We start from the raw sequence: 25,841 nt of genomic DNA on the forward strand, positions 1-25,841 counted from the left end.
ATGGCTCGTGAGTCATGTTAGGGCCCTATCACACTTGTGCGTATATTCAAGTGCGCGTGAGTTGCGCATTGACATTTTTGGGGGTTTAAGTAAGTTTTGTTGGGGAAAAGTTGTTTTCTACTTTGACCCACCGTTGGCTGCCTAGCGATCGAACATAGGAAATCACTTCTTCGGCTGCAAACTTAATCTAAACCCAAAACATGTTAAGACGCAACCCATGCGGACGTGTATATACGCACAGGTGTGACAGGGCTTTAGGCCCCCATTCGACTAGACAGCGCTGTCATTGCGATCTTGCTGTGACCTAAGTAGGATTTATGTACGGTATTATCCTTTCCATATCTTTAGATTGAACAAAGCAATGAGCCATGTACGTGTGTTCAAATCGTACGGTTCTTGTTGGCAAATGTGCTAGATGCTGGCACATCGCCCACCAAATCCGTAGTGTGTTTTTGTCACACTTTTAGACAAATTAGTCGAAGGGGCTGGGTGGGCGTCACTCCACTGCCAGGAAAGGTCGTGTAAAGTGTCTTTCCCAAGGGTACAACGTCAGGGCATGGTGAGCATCGAACAGTCCGGGACCTATTGGTTCTGATCGTTGCGCCACACCGATGTGTTCAAACATCCCAAACATTCAGACCATTATTACCTGCCTTTACTAACGTTATTAGCAGTATTGTCTGATCCGAACGTCACAGTCACTGAAAAGCCTTTTAAAATTTTTTAACCAACCATCGCCCCTAGACGCCCTCCCTACCCAACAGTTTCAGGTATACGTGCTTCTTAAGCTTTCATTTTCGTGAAATGAAAATATCATTCTAACGTGACGTCCTGTCATTGAAGTCATGCAAAGAGGTGTTCTCAGCAGTGGGTGGGATTAGGGCAACTCCGTTTGATAGAAAGTTGGTCTAAAATGTGTTCAAGGGGACTAGCCCCGTGAGACTATGGAGTATTTTTGTGTAGAGTACGTGTACTCCAGTCACGATTTTCATGACAACTACGCGAAGTACCGCTTAACATGCTGCGGTACAGTGCTTAGACGATACAAACATCTTGTCTTAAGTACCCTGTGCTACACAGTCTTACTGACATTATGACAGGCACATGGCCAGTGCTCTAACTGGTACACATTTTATCCGACTTTCTACACAATTGTGTTGTCCAGATGCCACCCAGTATTGAGAACACTTCGGCACCGTGTCCTGTTGTAACCGAGTGCTCGGATTCAGGAGTTAAATTGTGTTGTCCAATTTTCCTTATTTTGAGGTTAAATTCTCTGAATTTGCAGTGTCATTAATTTGTCATCAAAACTTGGCGGCTTGGTGTTGATGTACTAGAGTTTATCTTATGATTATCATTCATATCTATATGCATGATTTGAACACATTTGTCATACATTAGAAAACGTGACTTTTTGCCCGCTGCCGTCATAACTATATTCTTAAAGACTGATTTTATTACATCGGTGCTTTTGTCATTGTAAATAGATCAGCAGTTGGCGTGGTTACACCTTTTATTACCCCTTTTCAATTACATGTATTATAGTTCCCACCTCTGTGTGTTCTCTCCCTCCCTTCGACAACAATCTGTTGGGACCGATCTCCCATGACGTATGCATGCTTCCGCCAATCAGTGTTTGCGTAGTTCCTGGACGTTTCTTTTATCCGGGACTGTTCACTAATCCCAGTCCACAATGGCAGGGTGTAAAATTTAGGTGTGTAATACTTAGTAGTTGCTATTTTAGAAATAACTAACGTATATCTGAAATATCTTAAATCAACTGAGTTAGTGCTGAAAATCACGATTTTTGTAGTTCACCCTTACCAAAGTATAATTAGTACCATCACTAGTAAATTTCAACAGCTGTTGCCGTCTCCCCCTACATCTAGACATCATTAATGAACGATCCTACCAAGCCCCTGCAAAAGCTCCCGAATCAACTGCTATCTTCCCGTACGGGTCAAACGTCAGTTCCCCCGCAACCAACGCCCAAGAATTACGTATATTTTGTATGCGAATAATACGCCAGGTTCACTCCTCCGAGCCTTCACTTCGCTGGTGTGCTACTACTACCGGAGGTCTTCAGACGAAGTTGGTTTTCTATATTTTATATTCAAAGCGACTTAAACATGATTCCTTCGTTTGTATCTGTCCTGTTATCGTTATGAGTTGAAGAAGGGGCGTCAACCAATTAAGAACGACCGGTAACCCCGTGTGTTTGCGGTAAGTAAATCAGCTTTATTTTATTACCTAGGAGGAGTATACAGGGCTTGCCTGTGGGACAAACCCTATCGCTAGTTTAGAGACGATTATGCACATGTAGTATCTTTTCGATACCAAACAGTTTTCCGTTAACCAAGATAAATGTGAAAGTACTTCTCCGTGTATGTCTGGAAATACTGACCATGGTGATTCAACAAAGACGAATGCAATATCGCCAATAATCCGCAATAACATTGGCTCACAACGACGAGTTTTTGATGAAATGAACTGCTCAACACCTGCACTTTTCTTAAAACGCAAAAGTGTTCTTTAGAAAGACACCCCTTCCCTCTTTGGTGCCTAAAAGTGCCCAATGGACGAACCATTCATTTTGACACTGGTCAACATGGCTTGCAGATAAGTCAGCCGCTCCCGCAATATGCCAAGCCATCGTCGCTGTCAGACGTTTATGATAATTTTGTTAATAGGAAAGATGCTGAAACTCACAACTAGCACCACCTGATTCTAACAAGATATTAAGGACTTAGTCATGTTAGCCTTCGTTGCTTAGTAAGTGGATTTTTAAGATTTATGTTGTATTTCTATTTTGTAGTTTAGAGTTGACTGTACGAAAGTCGCTGTAACGTCACCATTTGTTGCCTCAAGAAAGCTTCTGTCTATACTAATAGTGATAACACAGCTTGAAGCAATAAATGAACACAATGTGGATTACGCATGGCAAAGTTGAGTACTGGTATGACACGGTGTCCTCGCGACTTGCGGTAACTTAGAAAATCGTACAAGTGGTCACGTGTGATCATGAGTCATGTCACTCAGTTACCTGTAGCAGTGGCCACCTCCAACCACAGGGAACAGCAGGAGTTCCGCGAACACGTGTGCAAGGCTAGCGTAATGCTAATATTAATGCTGTATCAGCCTGAACTGACGATATTTTTGTGAGATTGGTGCTCTTGTTATTCTAATTCGCACTTGACTGTTGGCCCGGAGAAGGTTGCCCTGGTCTTGTCAGTAGTTTATCATTGGTTGAACATGTAGCATTCTTGACGCCGAAAAGCAGGCGAAAAGGTATGTGTTTTGAGAGTGTGTTTTAATTGTCTAAACAGTCTGCCTTTTGTATTTTGGTTATTTTCATGAGAAAGCACAGCTCAATGTCACGATGCGTTGAGTATTGATAAAGAGTACTTGCTTTTTGGTTGTCAGTGTCTTTTTGTGTATTGTCGACTTTGTATGCTCCTTGCGAATAAAAGGACCGCTGCTATGTACGTACAGGTTGTCGCCCCCGTATGTTCTATACGGTTCTGTAGACAGGGTTTCGTGTGCGTTGATGTGATTTAATTCATTAGTTTCGCTGTATAAATAGATACATGGTAACTGAACAGTATATGAATGTACGGCGCAAGTGGTCACAAGGCACAAGACTTGGGTATATCAAATTGTATTCACGTGTGTTCATAGCCTGGAGTCCAGCCTTGTTAGCTTTGGCCGGCTCCCAGCTAGACTCAAGGCTAGTGTGTGCAAACATTCTGAACATTCTGAACATCAATTATTACCTGCCTAAAGGGTATTGTGTGATCCGTTAAGGAACGTCACCGTCACTGAACAGCCTTTCATTTTTCCAACCAGCCATTACCTCTAGACGCCCTCCCTACCCCAACAGTTCCAGGTAAACGTGCTCCGTGTAGTTGTAGGTGTGACGAAGAAGGACCATTAACACGACGTCCGATCATTGACGTCAGACAAAGAACAACATATGAGTCGCTAGACTTTCATGTACACGTATGTTGTGAGTGAATACATTGTCGAAACTGGCAAAGTGAACAAATTTCCAAAGGACTCTCCTGATATATAAATCCATGACCTTCTACTAATATCACTCCCTTTAACATATGTAGTTTCCAGGGGCCTATGGCTGGTATGCGATACGAGCAGTTAACGAAGGCATTGTACATGTGAACAAACGGTAATCAAAGGGGACAGAGGGACATGTTGTGTTTTTTTTTTAAATGGCACGAGTTGTAATCTCCAAGCAACAGAAAATGTCTACCCCCCCTTAAATTGGACGGTTGTGTGGTCAGATCTATATGGCGCCACTTAGAAACCGTTACGTTTTTGCCCCCATAGATCTACTTGGAGATTAATGAGATAAAGTGTTCCAGGATACAAAAAAAGCGCTCATTGTCAAATATAAGAACTGCATATGTCGTACTAAGCAAACAGAGAAAATTTTATTTTCCTCGATGAATGTGGAATAGTTCAATGGAACATGACATTCTACGACTTGATAATGACAGGAGCATGCCTCCACCGCGACAGGTTATCTTGAATAGTGGTAAAGAATCCATTTAATTAGATAAAATTCAACATTTGTTTTAGCCTTTTACGTAATTCTTCAGAAGGATGTTGTATTTAGCCAAAAATAGGGCCGGGTATGCAAATTTTTCGTTCGTTATCACTGCTTGTTACTACTACTAATGGCAATAGACGGAATGGCCCAGGAGTGCCCCTTTTGTTGTTTACTTTAGCTCTCAGGGCTCTCTCGTTAACTGCTAAGCGATAGCCTCTCGTTGTATGGAAAGTTTATATCCTCTTTACAACGCCGCCATGTTTGTTTAAAGCCAGTCATGTTTTCTAATCCGCCATCTGTTACGCACCTTTGTCCCAAATTGTCTTCCTCTCTCTCTCTCCGTAATGAGCATAATGTTGCACCATGACGCCAGGATGTACGTGGCTTTGTGACGTCATGAAATGAAATTTGAAACTAAAGGGCAATGCTGTTTGGACGTGAATTTAAGTGAAAACCCCGAGTTCGTTTTTTAAGTCTTTTTACTACTACTTCTTTGACGTTAAACGCCAGCATAACTGGAATGTAAAAAAAACTTCCCCCGATACCAACCTGAAAAGTGGCAACTTTTCGCACATGTGATGCTACCAGAAGACATGTTAGTCAATCAGTACTCTGAAGGAAATTCTACCAGATACCACCATACTACACGAAGATCCTAGCCCGTATACACGATATTTGAAGTATAAAACTATATCCAGGTTGTATCCGAGAATCAGGCAGAATATACACGTCAAGAAAAAAAGAGGAAAATGGTGAAAGAGAAGTCCAGCGTTGAAGTTGTCAAATAACGGGCTTATTCAAGGTAAACATGCCTTTATTCGATTTCTCAAAACGTTTAAGCTTTCCTTAATAAACGTTACGTATTAATATTGTCCGAATGTTTGGTCCGTTTAAGTCAATATTTCCTCTACACTTACATTCAGCCCCTTGGACATATCTGCTTGACTGATCGAAAATAAGATTGCCTTCGTCCAGTTGACCTTTCTGCCATCTTCACCGCCCGGCAAATCCTCCATACGACGCAAACATCACTCGTGATATACTTTCAACCAATTCCATCTCCATTATACCCCGCAATCTTGTAGCATTAGCGAAGTTTTGATTCCCGCACGCGAGGGGAAATGAAGGCTGCCGTTTCGTGGTTACGGCAGAAAAACGTCTGCGCGCACAAAGGGAGAGCTCTGATTACAAGGCATTGATCACTAATGGGCCGGGGGTTGTAATTGTGATTGGGGCAATTTTCAATGTGACATATTTGACCCTTAGATACATGCACGCGATTCTTTTTCGGTTGCCGCGCAGAGGGGCATGGGGAATACGAATACCTGGAAACGCTGCAGATGGATACTTTCTGTTATATTCCAATCGAACAAAATGCATTTCAGAAATCAGAAATCATCGTGTTTGATCGTGGATAAGGCATCAGATTTAAAGTTTTTATTCAAGTAATGTACCTTTTGTGCCTTCTGCGTTGAATTGTGGCTGACAAGTGATTCTTTTGTTGTTGCAAATTCATACCTAAAGGCTAATTGCAAGTAAACAAATTGTATAATCATACAATGACAACGAAAATAGAACAAAGGCGTTTCTGCGCACAGTATTGTTGTATTTGATTTCTTTTAAGGCAGTATGGTACCAATTGAAATGCCCCACGTATTGGGTTATAATAAGTGGGTTGTGTGATTTTAGTAGAAATGTACTGTAGTTTTCTAAAAGTTGGAATACTTTCTGAAATGGGAATAGTTAGGGGAAACTGTGGCAACTGGTTTGAATATGGTTTGTACATTTGTCTCTTTTGGTCACGTTGTATTGAGAACACTAGCTGACAAATGCTAATTAGTCAACCATATGCATTATTCTAGATTTGCTTGTGTCCTTTTTAGCCACTTGCAAAGTGTCTATAGAAACAAACAAAACACTATAGCTCTTTTGCCACTTAAGATATAGAGCGAAGATTGTGCTTTCAATGAATCCGCTGTCAAAAAAGTACTGTGTTTATTAAAATAACGATGCCATGTTTGTCATGTTTGTCATGTTTTGCTGCATCTATGTCAGAGTAGATATTGCGGTCTGGCAGAATAATAGTAGATTCTGTAGGTAGAGATCACGACAGAGACTCCAAACAGGATTCTAAGAATATTTATAAATCCTAAATTTTAAGTCAATCCATTGGCATAAAGTGACATAAACTGGAGTTGAAAAGTTATGACTGTCTTTTAAGCGAATATTATTGTGAGTTCACAGACTCTGATTGGGATTATTCTACCAAATTGCACTCTACTGGTGCCCTGACATCTTAATTCGCTGTTTTATGCAACATCTTATTCGTGATAAATATAATCTTATTGTACCTTGTGGCTCCAGGCAACTGCATCAAAAGCCACAGCAATGGCTCCTTTGGCCGAGAAGTTCACATCGGTGCTCGCCTACTGCAACGAGTGCCGCATGTCAAAGAAGCTGATAGTCTTCACCGTCTTCGTGGCACTCCTATTAGACAACATGTTGGTCACGGTGGTCGGTAAGTTAACGCTTGGTTAACATCTTTAATGTATCAATGAATGTAATGCAGCATCATATTTCAAACAGCTATGTATCTTGCTGCCTGCTTCTTAAGTCAACGTGTTCAGAACTACTTATTCTGAGTACGAATACCAGCATTATGTCTATTTTAAGCTTTCATTTTTCTTTTTATCTTTCTACAGTGCCGATTATCCCTGACTATTTCTATCGCCTTGAGCACCCAAACTTCACCGGTGACTCTGGCTATGACTGGATTGGCCACTCGGGATACTACAAAATGCAACAGCAGGAGAACAACAACAACCCTGTTTCAGAAGCTTACAGCATGGCAAACAGCACCACCGCGCATGCGCATGATGATCACGTGACACAGACGCATGGACAGGTGACCGAAACATCCGGGGCTTACACAGAAGAACCGCAGCGAAACGAACACGACTGGGACCTCATACACGAGAACATCAAAATAGGACTTCTTTACGCGTCCAAATCAACGCTGCAACTTTTGGCAAATCCCTTCGTTGGTCCTCTGACAAATAGGTTAGAAACATTCTAAGTTATTTCAAGAAAAATGATGGACTAACGCTAGCCGAATTTCATATCTTCAGAAAATCATTTGGTAAACAGGACGATATCAAGGGATTCAATAGAAATAACAACTGTGAGAAAAGTGGAAATAACAATTTAAGTACAACTAAAGAAAACATCAGATTACAAATTTAAAGCTCTCGTCACGTTTTTATCAAGTCAAGTTTGACCTTGCCCTGGTCAAAAAAACTTGACAGTGTTCAAAAAGGTTCATTGTCGCTTTGGGCGAAATCGAGCGATAGGATCTATGACCTTTTAACCCGCAGAAATCAAAACCCCATGTGGTCACAGATCAATGCGAAAAACACCACTCAAACATGCATTCCCTTCCTTACATTCTTATCTTCTCCCTGTAGGATCGGATACAGCATACCAATGTTTATAGGATTCATAATCTTGTTCCTGTCAACATTAGGTAAGTAAATAGAAGTGCTGTATCTAATAAACTTGAATATGATAGATATATATTGCATTTACTACCTCTGAAGTTTGCTACATATATATATATATATATATATATTTTTTTTATAGTTTGTGTAGAAAATAAGGAGGGCGACATCTACAAATGTCATATATGCATGAAAATTGTTTGTAAAGATATGTAGAACGTGTTTGCGTGTTTGTTTGTGTGTGTGTGTGTGTGTGTGTGCGTGTGAGTGAGTGAGTCAGTGAGTCAGTGAGTCAGTGAGTGAGTCAGTAAGTAACAGTAGTAATACTAGTAGTAGTAGTGAAGTGGGAGTAGTAGTAGCAGTAGTAGAAGTAGGGGTATAGTAAAAGTAACATAAGATCAGCATTAGAGACTTGACATTTTAACGACATTTAATGAGACGTTTTGTCACACATAGGGTTCGCCTTTGGAACTTCATACGCGGTCCTCTTTGTGTCCAGAGCGATGCAGGGGGTCGGCTCATCCTGCTCTTCCGTTGCAGGTATAGCCAACAGGGCAATATGTACTTCACTGGTCATTTTCGTAGCTTTTTCTTTATAATCACAACAGAGCATTTCTAAGTTCTAAATGTTGGTGCATATTCTTGAGCATTCCATTCCGATGGTAAGTATTTCGGTAACGTTAGTTTGCCATAGTGGCTGACGGGTGTTAGCAAAGCCAAAATTGCAATCTAATCAGTAACCTATTTTGCCTCAGGGATGGGTATGCTTGCGGACGCGTATCAAGATGACGCCGAAAGAGGAAGCGTGATCGGCATGGCTCTAGGAGGACTGGCATTTGGAGTATTGAGTAAGTGAAAATTACTGTTTCTTAACTTTCTTTTAGTGTCAAAACGCTTATGATAACATTGTGTCCTTATGTTTGACTTTTTCATCGTACGACTCCACCATGAGCAAAGTTTTATGCATCCAACATTTTTTTCACCAAAATAGTTTTGCATTTCTGCATTAATTGTGTTGTACTTGTATAATGCGTGGCATCTCTCTGGTTACTACCGCTTTATCAAAGGTCCACATCTAGCTGTTCTGTTGTCCAGTGTTTACATTTCTAGTAACGTCTTACTTGCACTCTATCTAGTTGGACCTCCTTTCGGCGGCGTGATGTACGAGTTCGTAGGGAAGAGCGCGCCTTTCCTCATCATAGCTGTCCTTGTGCTCTTGGACGGAGGTACGTCATCTAGAGATCTGTGTTCCTTAGAATTATTATAATTCTACTGAATTTGGTACAAAGTAATCTTTTTTCATCAGTTTTCAACGTCATAGACATAATCAAGGAGCTTCATATAAGCTCTATGATTTAATTGAATACATTGACCGCTGATTTTTCATTGATGAATTTGTATTTCTAGCTCTACAGCTCATGGTGCTGAGACCGAATGTCAAGACAAAGGTTTGTCATTTTCCGTTTACGTCAGTTTACAGTTGTGTTATTCACATCAATACTAGCGCTAACTTTATTTGTTAATGTTGGTATACTAATAGATGTACAGAGCACATGTAAGATGTAGATTGAAAAGTGAAAAAAACTTACCCCGACTTTTCTCTACAGGTGGACATGATTGGTGATCCCCTACACAAGCTGATGCGTGACCCGTACATCCTCGTCGCCGCAGGTACTTAGAGTTATTCTTCCTAGCAAGCGTGGCGGTTCATATTAGTGTACTTTAAACATAGTACATGACCATCATGCAATGATATAACAAGATGTAGTAGTCAATGACTGCAAAGAATGCAAAAGTAGTCTGGATTAAGTACCAAATCACTGCCTGCAGCATCAATTCAAAGAGTAGAATCAACTGGCAACGGATGTTAGAAATGATGTTATGGCAGACATTTAGGTACAAACATTCTCCTTCCTTTTAAGTAGATTCAGCCCCTGTGTATACTTACATCTCTACATAAAGCGGGGCCAGTTATGAGGTGTATGTGTTTTGTGTTCCAAAGGAACCATCTGCTTTGCCAACATGTCCATCGCGATGCTGGAGCCCTCCCTGCCGATCTGGATGATGGACACCATGGACGTTGGCCAATGGCAGCTTGGTACGTTACAAATTCAAATTCAAATTGCAACCGTGTCCGTCGAACTTCCGAAGATGATGTTAGTAAAATGGTTATGTTTTATTACGCGAGGGGATTGATAATTATGCTCAAAATAGTAAGTTGTTGAAACTTTCTATCTTTGTTGAGCATGGCCTCAGTGCTCTCGCGTTCGTTATTCTGAAGAAGCCTGTCATGATCAACATATTGTTTTCTTAATTGCCAGGTGTAGCGTTCCTACCTGCCAGCATCTCCTACCTGATTGGGACTGCCTTATTTGGTAACCTGGCACACAAGATGGGAAGGTCAGTGACCCACTGTTTGCTATGCTTTGTTTTGAAGGCCTCTTATTGGTGCCTGCGGAAGAGTGATGGATGCGGTGGCTATATTTTCTAACACTTAGAATTGCGCAAAACAATTACCTTTACGTACCTTTATCTTTTAGATGGCTGTGTGCCTTGTTGGGGATGCTGCTGATCGGAATCTTCTCATTTGTGGTAGGTACATCTATATTTCAGTATCCGCCCATACAGAAAAACAAAAACATAGACGTCATAAGTCTTTAACATGAAATGGCTGAATGCATGATTCTACGTATCACGAATATCTTCACATGCATCGCAGTTTCGTACTGTCTGGGAGGCAGGTTTAGCAACCTAAGCTTGCTTGTACATCTTACTTCATATTCTAAATGTACATGCAGGTGTAGTGGTAGAATGTCCTATTTGATAAATGGTTACGTTCCTTAATTGCAATTGCAATGGCAAATAGCAATACCAGTGCAATACGCACATTTAAGATCTTATCTACTACGTCAATGACACGGTGTTTTCCCTTTCGTTCCAAGGTTCCTTTTGCCAGAAGTCTGTATGGACTGATTGTGCCAAACTTTTTCATCGGATTCGCAATAGGTAAGATCTTATAGTCCAGTTGTGCAACGATAGATATCATTTGACAGAAAAGAAGGCCAATATCCCCATAATCTTTAACAGCTAACAATGCTTTAATATGTATACAAACATCTCGTTTTTGTATCTCTCACCTTAGGAATGGTGGATTCGTCAATGATGCCGATTATGGGGTACCTGGTCGACCTGAGGTTAGCTGTTCCCTTTGTCTTTATCAGTGACTATTACTCACTTCATATCGGTACAAGCAGTGGTACAGGACTGCTATATGAGGACGAACCAAGCCGATATATGTTTGTTGGACAATACAATATTTGTAACCATACCCGAAGAGGTGGGTCTAGGACGCTGATCGATATCATCAATGGTAAAAGAGCTAGGTGGAGTTTTCCACTGATTCTTGAAAAACAAACGTTCTAAAATATCCCCAATCTTTTATACCATCAGTGCCTTCGATTCTCTTCGAGCTTCGTACTAATAATACTTATCCCTTCGGATCATGTTATAGCTGCTTTTGCGCATTATAATACCTTTGATATCTGCCACATATCGTAAAATATTAACTTGAAATAGGTTTTTATGTCCTAAGATGTTAAGATTGTAGATACTATTTCGCTACCAGACTGTATGTTGACCATGGCCACTGATTTCTTTTGGAATATCTTACAGACACGTTTCGGTGTATGGGACCGTCTACGCCATTGCTGACGTCGCGTTCTGTCTGGGATTCGCCATAGGTATGGTCCTATCTTAATATGTACAGTTTATGAAATTTATGTAACTTTCCTTTCGCGATACCCATCCTTTTGGATCCAACGGGCGCTATATGTACCAGTCGCAAAACCTAGTCTCCTTTCCAGGCCTTCTAGGTGCGCCGGCACTAATTAATGGCCGTGGAAGTGCTGATTCGTGATTTTCAATTTATCGAGGCCAGCTTCTTTTGCTGGAGAGATCTTCGGGTGACAAAAACTATGTATCCAGCGAAAGAGCCTCGCCCCGATATGTTGTGCACGTGAATCAGCGCTCTCCCACAAATAAACGCCAGCACCGCATAAAAGGCCTGTAAAGGAGTCTAGTACTTGTAGGCATCTACGCAAAAGCGTTATTCGTTTGTTTGAAATATGTTTTCCTAACATCTAAGTTCTATTTGACATGTGTAATTCACCAGGTCCGGCGCTAAGCGGCGCTATTGTAAACGCGGTGGGCTTCCCCTGGCTGATGAGAGGCATCGCCATCGTCAACATCCTGTTCGCTCCGCTCCTCATCTTCCTCAGAAACCCGCCGGGGAAAGAAGAAACTGTGGTACGGTCGTCTCTCTCTCAAAAAAAAAAAGCAACATATAGCAAAACAAGAAATCGAAGAAGTCAGACATCGATTTGTGAAATATTCTGTATACATAGACAAAGATTTTTGTTTATTTCTTGTTTTATTCGTTATTGTGAATTTCCCACTTATTCCGTTTATGCATTTTCCTGCCTTAGATCTGGGCCAAGCCAACTTTCCCATCTTGCCAATCTCCGGGTTCACCATCTTCCGTCTCACATCCTGTCATACATGTAGTACAATACTCAAATAACTGCCTGCGGAAACACACCAAGACAAACAAACAAACAAACAAACAAACACAGAGACCGTAAACAACACCTCCGTTTTCACGGAGGTAACATAACCTGTAATATCAAAGCCATGGTCATGAGGTCCGTTTACACCATGACATACCATGCCATGTATGATTGTCCAGTGCGTATTAAACCATAAGGGTACCGCGAAGGATGCCGACGACTATACTATACCATATTTCATCACATCACACCACACCACACCACACCACACCAGACTTATCTATGCCATAGCATACCTACATTTACATGTGACGTTACAGTCCAACATTCACATTGTCCTACCTGTACAATACCTGTACCACATTTATCAGCTAGGACAGGGCTAATTTCGCTGCCATTTGACGAGATTCACTCCTCCTTTTCTTCAATGCTAACCTAGCAGATTGTCCAACCTCCATACTGGCTCATGACCCCTGCCGTTTGTTCCACAGGCTATTCTGTACAGTGAGGAATGCCCGATGCCGACCCAGCCGTATGTAATGAAGGACCGAGTGCAATACAACCTGGACGTGAAGGAACTGTCGTCGGACTCCGAATAGTACTTCAACTAGATAGAACACGCACACCCCTAAAACAAATACAGGAGACTTGTACGATGGACTTGACGTAATAGAGTTGTGTTTAGGACGGTGTAAGAGAAATTAGATCAAGTTCCTAGAAATGATTTCTCAAGTTGTGGCGCTGTTTGCTTTGCCGTTACCTTTGTCGGGTGTCTTTTGGCAAACGGAAATGTCGTTTTGGTGCCCGTTGTACAAAAATCTTACGACAGAGCTACTAATTAACCACAATACTTAAGTGTTACTGTAATGTACGTCCTATAGAATTTAGAAAAACAGCCAAGATAAGATTGGAAGAGAGATTCATTTGTAGAGAGATTAATAGAAAGAACTTAATATACACGTACTTATCATAAGAACATTTCAGCTAGAGAAGCGAACAGTATTTGAAAATATACATATCACGGATGTACTTCAATTTTGAAACTGAAAAAGGATATATACATATATTGGCATTGAATTTCAGTAAGAAAGGGCAATCAAGATAACTACAGCTAAGATTTTAGAGCCAGAGAGCAACTTATAATTAATTAAGGCTGACAATTCACGTTGTCATAGCCATGCGCCAAAGTTAGACATTCTATTTCTTTTTAAATTTTGCTCCAGCTTTCCGGAGCAAAAGATTGTAAATGCAAAAACTGATTCTTGAAATCCAAAGACAACTTCTACGTGCTCTACGTGTATAGGAGGCTATTTCGTGACGTAGTAGTTATATAACGTCGATTGTCCGTGTATTTAACGCTGTGCGAACAAAAGTGCACAGACAAGCGATTGAAAACTTCTGTATCTATGTATGAGGAATGCAAGACGTATTTGTGACGTACGTCTGTACGTACGTGGAATGTATGTAGAGGAGAACGGACTGTAGGAATCGCATAAGAACCCTGACATTTTCCGTGATGAGCGCTATTGAAACTTTGCACAATCGACATCAGAACTGTATATGTATAGATGATACGGCTGTTCTAATGGTATTCAATGTTTGTCGTATAACGTGTGCCGGTGCACTAAGATACTTGTGTATGTTTAGGTACGTAAAGATACTATCGTACACTAGTATACAGCATATTCTTGACATTTGAGTGTCAGAAAAAAGAAGTAAACATTTGCTGCATCGTCTGCTGAAAATTTCAAACTAGTTACAAAATACTATTTGATTTCAGATTCAAGGTCTAAAGAGAGGCCTAGGCAGTAACGTTTGTCATTAGGAGTTGCACCCGTTCCAAAATGTAAATCTTGCGCACTGTAAAACATGTTTTGGCCCACTAAATGCTGTACGGTGAAGGTGACGTCACACGCCATAATTACGAATGCAACTTTACCTGCCAAGATCCGGGCTGATTTAACTATCCAATATGGTGGATGATGCTGACGTCATAGTCACGTGAGTGCTAATATCCTGTCCTGACCTCTACTGTTCACTGATGTTTAGGAGTATGATGTGCCTTAGGAAACCATATATTAATCAGACAATGAAAGTGTTGTTCGATATAGCAGAATAAATGCTTGAAAGAGCTATGGGCAGTCACTGGTCATTTATAGGTATAGGTTCATTCTTTTAAGTAAAGCTTTAGTTTTTGCTTTATTCATATCCTTTTACAGAGTTTTTGGTGCGTCTGTTCGTTTGTGTTCTTGTGTGTCCCTAGTTATTTGAATACACTATCAGTTAAGTGGCAGGAAGTGAGTAAGGAAATGGTGTCACCGCACAGGTCAGACTTAGAATTACTGGAGTGACAGGAAGTATCAGACATGACAGGTAATGGGGGTAATAATTCAAGGGGAGGTATTGTTTTTTTTGTCTGTTTGTGTTTTCACAGCTATATATTTTCTATATGCTTGTCACGTTCACCGTAGAGTAACAGGAAGTGATCAATGGACACATATAATGTTAACCAAAACATTATTTGCATAATCAATTTACTGCATTTAAACAGAAAGGACTTCTAGCCAAATGAGCTTCACCTCCAATTTCTTATCAACTTTGACAACTGATTCAAACAGCACATTAACATTTTCAGAAAGTACCAAATACGATATCGGAAATTTCATTTTCCCTTTAGGCCACACCAACTTGATTTTATGGATGACATCCTCTGGAGACCCCAAAACTAATGCGCGCGGGCGAAAAAAAAGAAAATCCAGCAAAAAAAAAAATGCTGCTAAACCACAGGACTACTAGTACAAAGCTGGTATTGCGAATTGAACCACAAAACAGTTTATTTGTAGGAGGTACATGTAGGTTGTCTTGTTCATCATAGCAGACTCAGCGCAAGTGATTGATTTTTAATATATTGACAAGAACGACCAAAGAAGTATATTATTAGAAGGTAGACTCCAAGGACTGTGGATGATATATGACTGTGATGAGAATACTCATATACACCCATAAGGGCAGTTTCAACATACATGGCATTGAACTCCATATTAAGCATTCCATGGTTTACGCTCACAAATCTCACCTCTGCCAATCCCTCAATTCCTCTCACATGTCTCTCATTATTGCAAAAGAAACGTGTGAGAGCCACTCTGGATAGGTCGTGTTTGAAATTGTCTGGGCGATACTCGCTGGCCGCCGCGATCCTCTCGTACAACTGTGCAAACGCAAAATCCCCCTAGCCAACATCGATGGCATACCAATCCACAAATACGCCTCGAGTTTTCCAATAAGCCGGCACAATGCTAGCCTTTTGCGGCAAGTCGGCAAGTTCCGGAGTTCCGTGTAGCCTTGGAGGAGGTGATTTTTTTTTTTGTGACAACAGGCGAAAATCAATGCGCGCACGGATGTCATCCATAAGATTAAGATGGTGTGGCCTTAAGCTATACAGATTATTATTCCAACTCACTCATCCCGAGATGCATATCAACCTGTATAAGGAATAACATCCATTGATATTCTACCCACAAAACTTTATTACTGAACAAGATTCACCAGCCATTTATTAAGGAATGTTTGTTAGTCACAAATGCCTTAAAACTACTGGTAGCATCCACTAATGATATCTACATAGTACCTTGATTAGTATGGTGTTTGGGACCCAAAATCTACTTCTTTTTTTTAACAGACAATATATTTCCCGAAAAGTAGAATGAAAAAAGGATAAATCCCTAGTCTAGATTAATATTGATTGCCCCAAATTGTACCATTTTCATAATTTTTTGTCATATCTTTTGCCAGCTAACCTTGTCATTCGAAGCACTGACAGAAATTTTGGCTACACAGTCAAATCTGTACATTGTCAAGAGACCACCTCTACATAAGGACCACTTGGCCAATGCTATGTGATCACTTTTTTGTTGTCCATTGGATAATCTTTTTCCATTGACACCTCTGAGTGGTAGTCTTAGTTATTTTCGACTGTATATCAGTGCTTGGAATGGAAAGGCTGTACACAGCCTGACTTTCTTCTATAGCTTCAAGGTGCTTTAACAACCCCTACTAGCGCAGGCCTAACCACACGGTTGTGAAGCGTGTATCCAACCTTCGACACGACCGCGACTGTGCCCGGTTCTTTCCCCTCCATGGGCGCCATGAAAAGTGCTTCATGAAAGTTCGGATCAAACTTCTCCCCGACGGGATTCAACATCTCCAGACCATTACGACTGAAAACTTTCTGCATCTGCGTCTCCGTCATTTTCAAACCTTCAAAAAGCGTCTTAAGGGTGGGATTGTTCTTCATCTCTTCTGCGGGGACGGTCTCCGTGGCTTTCTGTAGCACGTCCGCGACCTCCAGGAGGTCCTTGCAGAAGCTCTGGATTCCATAGAGTTTGGCGTCCGCGAGCTGTTGCTTCATACGCTGTCGGACGTTCTCTGTTTCAGCAAGGGCCCTGACGTACTTGTCCTAGACAGAGAAAAAGGAGAGAAAGAAATCTAATTATCAAAAGACACACCATAGACTAGAAGTAAACTAACAGCAATCTCAAAGCAGATGTGTGGTAGAAGATATACCATTTTCTGAAAGCTGGGTGACAGTTGTTAGAGAAGCCCAACTTTCTGAAAGAAACTGTACAATCTTCACCTCAAGCATCACCATGGAGAGTCTATATTGTATTTACAACGCGTTAAAGTGAAATACAATATCTAGTTGACAAACATTTCATAATTAAGGTAAAGTCTGCATAGGGCAGCGCCCATCTCCGTTTCAGCAGCCCTTGGGCCTCACAACTTTGTGCAATCAGTACAGCAGGAGGCTAGTCTACTGGTAGTGGTGTGTAATGCTAAGCTGAGAAACAGAAAGCAGTATGCCACCAGAGAAACTTTGAATCCAAGCAGAGGTTGGTATCATGTTCACCTTGTATTCCTTTAGTTCTTTATCTAATTTGGCCTTTTCTTCTGTCAGCTTCTTGTCGGCTTGAGATATCTCCCCTTCTGCTGGTGTTTCTGACTTATCTGCCTCTGCATCTTCTGTCTTGGAGGTCTCTGTGGCTGTTGTAGCCAGGTATCTGGTGCTGTACCTAAGAACAAAGGTGGTCTTGTGTTAAGGGTTGTTGACTTGGAATGTCTTGTGTTAAGGGTTGTGTTAAGGTGGTCTTGTGTTAAGGGTTGTTGACTTGGAATTTAAAGGCCTTGGGTTCGACATTTTACCTTGGGAAAGACATTTTACACCTTTTTCCTCATTGAAAACTGAAAACCTAGTTTCGGTTAGGTACGTCTTCTCAGATGGGATATAAAACTGGAAATCCCATTTTGGGGGAGAGCCACACCTTGAGCAAGTTAAAGAATGCACCACACTTATTGAAGAGCATAGGGATCCATCTCGGTGTGAGTGGAACAAAACATGTTTCAGTCTGGTCTTAGTAGTGTCTTACATATAACAAAACTGGTGGGTTACTGCTAAAGGCAGTCTACCATTCATGAGTAACAAACAAACAAACAAACAAACAAACAAACAAAACAAAACAGAACAATATGTAAATGCAGTTAGTACCAGGACGTATTACAATTGTTGTTGTTGTCCTTGTTTAACGTCTATTATATCGCTGGACGTGGTCTCTTGGTACTGGGTTTCACTTGGTTCAGTTACGAGTAGTTACACAACCCATAGTACTACTATTACACAAGCATGTTTCACTACTAAAATTGCATCATCAAGAAACACAATGAATATAAGGCGTCAAAGATCTCTTAGTATGACAAGAAGGACAATTTTGCAACAGATTTTTGCCAAAGGGGTTGACACACGTGCTAAGAACTGCGGATTTGATAACGTGTTCCTAGAAATCTGCATCGCACATGGCAGACACATGGATGTTGGAGTGACCTCATCGCCCCCCTCCCTCTCCTCAAGCCTTGCGTTTACTGGCCCGTTTTCTTCTACTGGCGCCACAAATGATAAAAGCACGAAAGTCGAAAGTAACATAAGGACGTAAAAATTTGGTATATCCCTGCTTACCTTGGTTTTGTGCTTCTAAATAAAGCAGCAGAGGTAAAATTTGTTACGGAACGCAGCACGGTCCGACAGGGAGCTGCCATCTTTCTTGGTGATGTATGACGTAACTTCGTGCAATGTAGCAGTCCCATCTGGCGGCTCTGTAAAGAACTGCAAAGTTTACAGTAACCTAAATGTAAGATCCTGAAATATCTTTTAGACAGAAAATGTAGGTTTTATGATATGTATACTGCTGAAGAAAATAATGTGAGGAATAGTTTCTATTAGTACAGACTTAGTCTTAGAGTGCAGGATTAATATTTTTTACCTGATGTTGTTGCTTTGCCTTTTTCTAATATATGGAAGCATCACCCCCTCAGCCTAATGGAAGATCCCCGACACAACATGGCTGACGTGTCTCTCTGTTGTTGTTCCACCTCACAACTCGAGAGTCACACGTGGACTTGTGTGCCTATATTTGAGCGCAGATAGCAGGAAAACATTAAGACGTGTCCAAGACATATATCGAAAAGAGCAGGCCACCTAAAGATATTCATAAAGGTACGTAAATAACCTAACAGTCTCGTCCTTTTGAACGTTGGAATTTTCGAAACTTTATCTTTTCGGGCAGATGTTTGTAACAGTCCTTGTATTCTCTCTTCAGCCACCATTATCTACTATATGAACAGAATGGAGAAGGTAGCAGCTGTCCATATAGCAAGTGTTCTTGCCCTGGTCTTGTCCTCCTTACTTCTACACGGAGGAAACACTCAGGATACTGAAGGCCTTCGAAACTCCAAGCAGACGTCGGGAGGTCATAATGGCGCGTTGATGGTAGTTCCCAATGAAGAAGAACTTCAAGAAGATGATGAAGATGATAATGGTGTCGTGAGTGTTGAATTAGACGATTATGATGATGAGAATTTGGAGGTGTTCTACCCAACTAAAGAATGGCAAAGAATCAAACCAGGTTAGTGTTATGTTTTATTATCTTTTTATTATTGATATCATTATAATGTATTGTCCTGAGCGTCTGTTAGGGACATGCTTTTAGATGGGACGAAAAACCAGAGGTCCTGTGTTTAAGACATGCCTTGAGCACATTAAAGATACCACAAAAAGAGAACTAGAAGGGGTCTTCATTTCAGTCTGAGTGTTGTATTTAAACCTTAATTATACAGTCTGGTCTTACGCAAGTTGTACCTACAAAATTGGTGTGTTATGTCTGAAGTTAAGGCATTTTACCAGGAGGACAAAACAAACATAAGGCCATTATGTGGCAATGAAAACGCCTTGATTTAACTTTAAGTTTAACAGTTAAAGTTTGTTTTTTATTCGGATCATCCCCTTTTGAAAACTTAGGACAAGCCATTCCAGCAGGACTTCACGTTTCCATTGACCTCACAACTGGAGAAAAACGGGCCAAACTCTTGGACGATGATGACCACACAAAGGAAAAAGAAGAAGACATCTCGTCCAGGTACATGAAATGGAAAGACGGGGACCGCCAAGGCATGGTCAACACCAAGAACAAGTACTTCACAGCCAGCGAGCTGAAGGATGCTCTGAAGAAGTTCAAGGCCGATCAGGATGACGTGTCAGCAGCTGGGCAACAAAAGGTACCTTTAGCTATATTCATGATCAGAACTAGAAATTATGCACCAGTCCTAACCTACATGTAAACGTTCGATAAAGTAGAATGCCAGCTAAATCTCATTACTGTTACACGAAGTCACTACACTACAGACAAAGCATTAGTCACTATACAGACAAAGCAACAATTACAAACCTCACCACTTCATAATTTGTACCTTAAATTCTAGATAGATACTAGTTGATTCTCAATTATTGTGCTCCCTCAGAAAATGTAACCATTCCATTCTAATGTGGCCTCTCTGGAGCTTGATCTCCAAAGCTTCAGGAGCCAATTTGATGGCAAAGTCATCCTCATCTGAGTTGCCTGTAAGCCAGAAATGTCTGACCATTTCAAAATTGTATCCAGTTGCTTGAGTACTATTTACTGTTTATGGTAGACTAATACTACAGGTACATAAAAGTAAGTATGCCTTCTTTCTTCATCTTTCATGTAGCTCAAGAATGTCAAAGACCAGTACCGCTCCTACGACGAGTTGAAGGACATTTTACAGCAGATGCACGTAGACGTAGAAACAGACACGGAGATCATGCAGAAACTACTGCTGGCATACACTGAAGAAGGGTCGTCTGGTGACATGAGGCTCCACGTGCTCACAGAGTTAGAGTATCATGTTCACCAGGTAGGCACTGGAAACTCCTAGGTGGTCTTGAATGTTTGCTAATAATATGTAAATGATTTTGACTCTGACCAATGACTGCACTGTGTACAGAGCTTTAAAGTGTGATGCTATCCTGTAATATCCATTTGGATTGACCTGCAGTACAGTCAAAACTGCCCAAGAAGACCTATAGTAATTAGGGACTGATAAAATCTGGGCATGTGTTCAAATATTATCTTAACCCATAAATGTGTGGATGATACTTGATAACCAGTTTGTGTTTGTGTATTGTTCTATATCAGATTGACAATGCTCAGAACCTGATTGAGCTGGGAGGTTTCCAGTTGGTGATTCTGGCCCTGAATGACAGCAACAGCGACATCCGAGCAGAGGCAGCCAGGGTACTGGGGGCAGCAGTACAGAGGTGAGCACACAAATGCTATTTTCTAAAATAGATTTAGAAAAAGTAGTTGCTAGTTAACTTGGGCAAGACAGTTGGTTAGCATATAGACTATGTGCAATTTGCCAGGATATAATTGTGTATTTACATATAACTCAAATATTTTGTTTCTGCACATTTTTCCAGTAACCCAAAGGTACAGATCGAGGCCCTGGAATCCGGAGCTGTCCCGACTCTAATCCGATTTGTTGCCAGCGACTCGTCTACAGCCGTGAGAAAGAAGGCTCTCTACGCCCTGTCAACTCTCGTCCGACATTTTCCTCTGGCTCAACTCAGGTAGTTTTTCCATTCTTCTATTGTCTTATGTACCTATTGTCAGTAACTCAGGGCTGGAAATACTATTATGCACTTCTGTGCACCCAGAATTGGAGTTGTGCACCTAGTTGATGACTGTGGGTGCACCAGTGCACCAAGATATATGTGTAGAGTTATATAGGTAAAGGTACTTGACATTCAATTTTCTTTTTTGTGCTTTTTTCTGTGGCTAGGTTCCTTCAGCAGGGTGGTTTGAGTTGTTTGGCCCAGCTGTTTGGAGACCCCAATGCCACGACACTCCGCATCAAAGCAGTGACCTTGCTACATGACCTGATGGTGGAACAGGTAGGTGTCATGTGACTAAAATGGTTCAAGTGCTGGTGTCACCAATGACACTAAAACACAACCCTTCCTGATTACATTCAATTAAGTATATTTTAATGAACATAGATGTCTTTACAAAATATACACCCTTCTAAAACTTTTAAAACTTGATTACCTGGTGGCAGGAATCCAGAACTGAAAGTATGATTACCTTCGCCGGGAATGTATGCATTCGCGGTAAGGTTATGTTATCGGTTACGCCAGCTGTAAAGTGGGTCCGTATGTATGTCGAGATCATAAGTCGAGAGAACTTTGACGGATCTTGCTGATTTTTGGTAGGTAAGTGGCGGTTGTGGGAATGAAGGTCAAGTTCGAAAATGGTTAACCTGGCGTTTTCCTAAAGAGCTCCAGTGGACTTTTTTTGTTAGTGTGTTTGTATGTAGACAACATAACTCGACGTATTGATGATGCATCTGCATGATTTTTGGTGGGTACGTAGAGATTGTGAAAACAAAGCTCAAGTTCAAAAATGGGTCACCTGGCATTTTCCTGCGGTACTGCAGTGGGCTGTTTATGTATGCGTATTTGTTTGTTGACAGGATAACTCGAGAAGCTGTTGATGGTTGTGCATAATATTTAGTGAATAGGAAGATTTATTAAAGGGGAAGGTCAAGTTCGATGATGGGCCTCCTAGCGGGTACTTTGGGTACTGCAGTGTAGCTTCAAAGTTTGAGGTCGAATTTTCTGCAAGTGCTACGGTCATGATTTTTGTGTGGTAGATAGTCCATGCCACATGAAGTAAGTTGTGCAAGTTTGGGCCCTCTAGCGGCTTGTTTGCAGCTGCAGCGGGTGTTTTTAATTTATTTGTTTTGACCTTTGGACATGAATAACTAGACTTTTGGTCAACGGATCGTCTTGATTTATGGTATGTAGATAGCTCGATTAATGATTTACATAATTGAATATTCATTATGCAAATCAGGAGCTAATTTGCATAATTAGCCAGGAAAGTTTATAAATCTGCTGCCTTTCAAAATAGGACTCTCAAACATGTGACATATATAGCTGAAAAAGAGAGAGGTATCGATAGATACCAATAATGCTAATAGCTACCTATTTTGCATAATTAATGAGAAAATACTAATTGAAAATACCACAATAGTAAATGTAAAGGTATAGCTAAGTAAAGGTGAACAATATCAGGCAAAAATCATGCATGACAAGGCCTCATTAACATAATTTATAAGGAAATGTCTACAATTCCCTTTCAATTTGCTATTTTTAAGTCTATATATTTAGGTTAAATTGCACTGACAGGTGACCTAGTTTACGGAACAGGCTCCCTGTGAGACGTCCCTGGAGGACACATGTGATACTTTACTTGCCTGGTGCAGGGCTCTGTTTTGGGGTCAGGGAGGTCACACAGCAGCCTTACGATCTAACGCTCTCCCTGTTTGGAAGGTATAGGTTTGATAAAAACTGATTGATATGTCGACTATGAAAATAAGGGCATAATTGAAGCAAATACATTGCCAACAAATTGCCTTATTTTCTGTAGTAAAGATAAAAGTTATGATACCAATTAAGCAAAAATATTCTTACAGTGATTATTTTTATAACTCTTGGGAGAACTCGTGTAGGTATAGGTATGGGTTTGTTTTAAACTTTGAAAGAGAATACTAGTAACTCAAGAAGGTGATGACGGATCGTCATGATTTGTAGGGATGTACATAGTTTGAGTGATGATTTACATGATCGTATAAGAATCATGCAAATCAGGATCTGTGATGTGAAAAAGTATACAAACCCTTGCATTCCATTGTAGTCAAATACGTGACATGTAACTGAGAAAGAGAGGAATATTGATAGATATCAATTATGCAAACGAATACCTAATTTGCATAATTTATGACAAAATACTATAATTCCAGAGTGGTAAATGATGGGATTTCATTCTTGTGGCGTTTGGGAGATAATCAAATGTGGACGTTATCAGACATAAATCATGATGGCCTCATTTACATAATATATGAGGAAATGCTACAATGGCCCTCTTTTCTAAGATTTTACTTTAATGCTGTGTTTTGTGTAGAGAAAAGGATCACTTGAAATTCATGCAATCGAGGACCTTATTTACATACTGAGTGATAAGCATTCACTTGAAAAGGCTAACATCAGTCGGCGAAGGTATGAGGTCGTGGAACTCTAGTTGGTAATGTTTAATGTTCAGAAAGGTGCATATTTTGTACAAACAGCTACCTTTTTAAATGATGCTTATTATGGTCATTACACTGTAATCAAAAAGTGTTGTATTTTAGTGTCATTGGAGACACAAGCAACTAACCTTTCTTCCTTCTGTCTTTGTCAAGGAATTGACCCACTCATTAACTAGTTAACTCACTAATTTAGTTCCCTTACATTTCATTTCTTGTTTTCAGATCAATGTAGAAAACCTGAGCCCAGACAACCCCACAAATATGGAGAAGAAAAAGCAGTATGAAAAGTAAGGGTTTTTATACCTTACTATTGTTATGAAATATGTTTACATTGTCCTGATGAAAAAAATTGGGAATGCTTGTTTGTTGATCACAGATGATCTTTCTGAAGCAGGATTCACAAGAAAAAGTTGGACTTTAATGATTTATGATTGACTGTGCAGTCTTTGTCAAGAAGCAAGCCAATCCACAGCTTCTGTGATTGTATTTTATTTAGACATGTGACTCGGTAAGGAAGAGCAGTAAAAAAAGCCATATAAATCAGGCCCCTACAGCCATCCCTTAATAGACAGAGGACACCATAATTTAAGCTTTCTGCAATTTTTTATTCTTTCTACATTAAGTAATGTATTAGATTTTATAGTGAAATCATACTCCAGAATTAAAAAGTTTTCATGCGCAATGTCAAAAGTATAGACTTTAGGATTATCTTACCATTGGGGTGTAACCGAACCTTCAACCTTAGATAAGTACTCATACCAATATTTTTGTTGTTGTTTCATCCAGAGTTCCCCTGTTACAAATGATGGTAGAAGCAGGGTGGTGCCAGCTCATCCCCACACTGCTAGACAGCCCAGACCACGACACCAGAGAAAAGGTCCTCCGCGCCATGATCACTCTCTTCACGCCCTGTCACAACGACTACAAGTCCACGGAGACACAGCAACATCTGTCCGTGTTGAGAGGAGAATACCAAGCACTTGTAGTAGAAGAAAAGCCAGAAGATAGTGGAGACGACTACTTTTCATTGCTGCTAAGTCTTGTTGATGAGATTTCAACAAAGATGTCGTAATGAATTATGTGAACCAGGGTTCGAAATACTTTGTACCAATTGTCATGTCTTTTCTGCAATATTCTACCTAGGCTGTTCATTCTTTAACCGTGCAAAATTTCAAGTTGTCTAGACAGTCAAGTATTTCCAATGCAGAAAGAGCAATAGGCTTGTGTGTAAGATTTGGAGCAATATATTTTCGACAGTGAATGAACAGACTCACACAAACTCACTTTATCCAGTTTATTGTCTGTTGTTTCTTGTCTTGCAAAGGGTTAGACTTCCCTGCACACAGATGTCATGGCTTCTTGATGACAGCCTGCCAGGTACCTCTGTGTTTTGGGTTAACACTGTGTAGGTTGAGGAGGTGACAGTATAGCATATCAAATATGTAAAATTATATGTTTATGAAGAGATATAAGGTATGTAAAAGACCCCCATGGCATTGTAAGCAAAGCTATTTTAGAAAAAAATCCATGCTCCCTTCTGGGTAGCATGATATTTTACACAGATTCAAATGTTTCTTCTTAGAATTCATACATGCTCTGTTGTATCCTTTATCAAGTGGTGTTTCCTTGTACGAACATTCACTAAAGAACATGGTGCAATACTATTGTCTGCCTCGCAATAAAGAGATGTATTAAATGTATTCCTGATGTTTACATGTT

At 40.5% G+C, this 25,841-nt stretch overlaps 3 protein-coding genes across 6 annotated transcripts; 2 read left to right on the forward strand and 1 right to left on the reverse strand.

Annotated features, from left to right (window-relative positions):
• Positions 1-1,910: 1,910 nt before the first annotated feature.
• LOC136430519 (synaptic vesicular amine transporter-like) lies at positions 1,911-14,782 on the forward strand. The gene is made up of 17 exons (XM_066421209.1): positions 1,911-2,223; positions 6,932-7,085; positions 7,270-7,627; positions 8,032-8,090; positions 8,521-8,604; positions 8,820-8,912; positions 9,201-9,290; positions 9,472-9,512; positions 9,672-9,735; positions 10,067-10,162; positions 10,386-10,464; positions 10,605-10,656; positions 11,007-11,070; positions 11,207-11,258; positions 11,737-11,804; positions 12,236-12,369; positions 13,121-14,782. Exons 2-17 carry the CDS (start codon positions 6,956-6,958, stop codon positions 13,226-13,228), a joined length of 1,572 nt encoding a protein of 523 aa, XP_066277306.1. The 5' UTR covers positions 1,911-2,223; positions 6,932-6,955; the 3' UTR covers positions 13,229-14,782.
• Positions 14,783-15,436: 654 nt separating this feature from the next.
• On the reverse strand, positions 15,437-18,768 carry LOC136430523 (grpE protein homolog 1, mitochondrial-like). Its single transcript, XM_066421220.1, has 3 exons — positions 18,637-18,768; positions 17,536-17,698; positions 15,437-17,085 (listed from the first exon to the last, which is right to left on the reverse strand). Exons 1-3 carry the CDS (start codon positions 18,762-18,764, stop codon positions 16,660-16,662), a joined length of 717 nt encoding a protein of 238 aa, XP_066277317.1. The 5' UTR covers positions 18,765-18,768; the 3' UTR covers positions 15,437-16,659.
• Positions 18,769-18,983: 215 nt separating this feature from the next.
• Positions 18,984-25,822, forward strand: LOC136430520 (nucleotide exchange factor SIL1-like). 4 transcript variants are annotated; one of them, XM_066421211.1, is made up of 9 exons: positions 18,984-19,173; positions 19,277-19,582; positions 19,975-20,231; positions 20,709-20,888; positions 21,170-21,291; positions 21,454-21,603; positions 21,816-21,927; positions 24,345-24,409; positions 24,909-25,822. In XM_066421211.1, exons 2-9 carry the CDS (start codon positions 19,294-19,296, stop codon positions 25,192-25,194), a joined length of 1,461 nt encoding a protein of 486 aa, XP_066277308.1. In that variant the 5' UTR covers positions 18,984-19,173; positions 19,277-19,293; the 3' UTR covers positions 25,195-25,822. The 4 variants fall into 4 exon arrangements, with proteins under 4 accessions (XP_066277308.1, XP_066277309.1, XP_066277307.1 ...); XM_066421212.1 differs by lacking the exon at positions 24,909-25,822 and adding an exon at positions 24,499-24,527 and having other exon boundaries at positions 20,703-20,888; XM_066421210.1 differs by having other exon boundaries at positions 18,985-19,173; positions 20,703-20,888.
• Positions 25,823-25,841: the final 19 nt, after the last annotated feature.

This window comes from Branchiostoma lanceolatum, chromosome 3, assembly GCF_035083965.1.
Source record: "Branchiostoma lanceolatum isolate klBraLanc5 chromosome 3, klBraLanc5.hap2, whole genome shotgun sequence".
Lineage (NCBI taxonomy): Eukaryota > Metazoa > Chordata > Leptocardii > Amphioxiformes > Branchiostomatidae > Branchiostoma > Branchiostoma lanceolatum.

Excerpts from the sequence above, each read along its gene's own strand:
- LOC136430520 (XM_066421210.1), top strand. The coding sequence starts at position 19,294 with ATGAACAGAATGGAGAAGGTAGCAGCTGTCCATATAGCAAGTGTTCTT. Across the intron at positions 20,889-21,169 it reads TAGAGTATCATGTTCACCAG|ATTGACAATGCTCAGAACCT; the intron begins GTAGGCACTGGA and ends GTTCTATATCAG. Across the intron at positions 21,292-21,453 it reads CTGGGGGCAGCAGTACAGAG|TAACCCAAAGGTACAGATCG; the intron begins GTGAGCACACAA and ends ACATTTTTCCAG.
- LOC136430519 (XM_066421209.1), top strand. The coding sequence starts at position 6,956 with ATGGCTCCTTTGGCCGAGAAGTTCACATCGGTGCTCGCCTACTGCAAC. Across the intron at positions 8,913-9,200 it reads ACTGGCATTTGGAGTATTGA|TTGGACCTCCTTTCGGCGGC; the intron begins GTAAGTGAAAAT and ends CACTCTATCTAG. Across the intron at positions 9,513-9,671 it reads GACCGAATGTCAAGACAAAG|GTGGACATGATTGGTGATCC; the intron begins GTTTGTCATTTT and ends TTTTCTCTACAG.
- LOC136430523 (XM_066421220.1), bottom strand. The coding sequence starts at position 18,764 with ATGGGACTGCTACATTGCACGAAGTTACGTCATACATCACCAAGAAAG. Across the intron at positions 17,699-18,636 it reads TTTAGAAGCACAAAACCAAG|GTACAGCACCAGATACCTGG; the intron begins GTAAGCAGGGAT and ends CTTTGTTCTTAG. Across the intron at positions 17,086-17,535 it reads AAGAACTAAAGGAATACAAG|GACAAGTACGTCAGGGCCCT; the intron begins GTGAACATGATA and ends TTCTCTGTCTAG.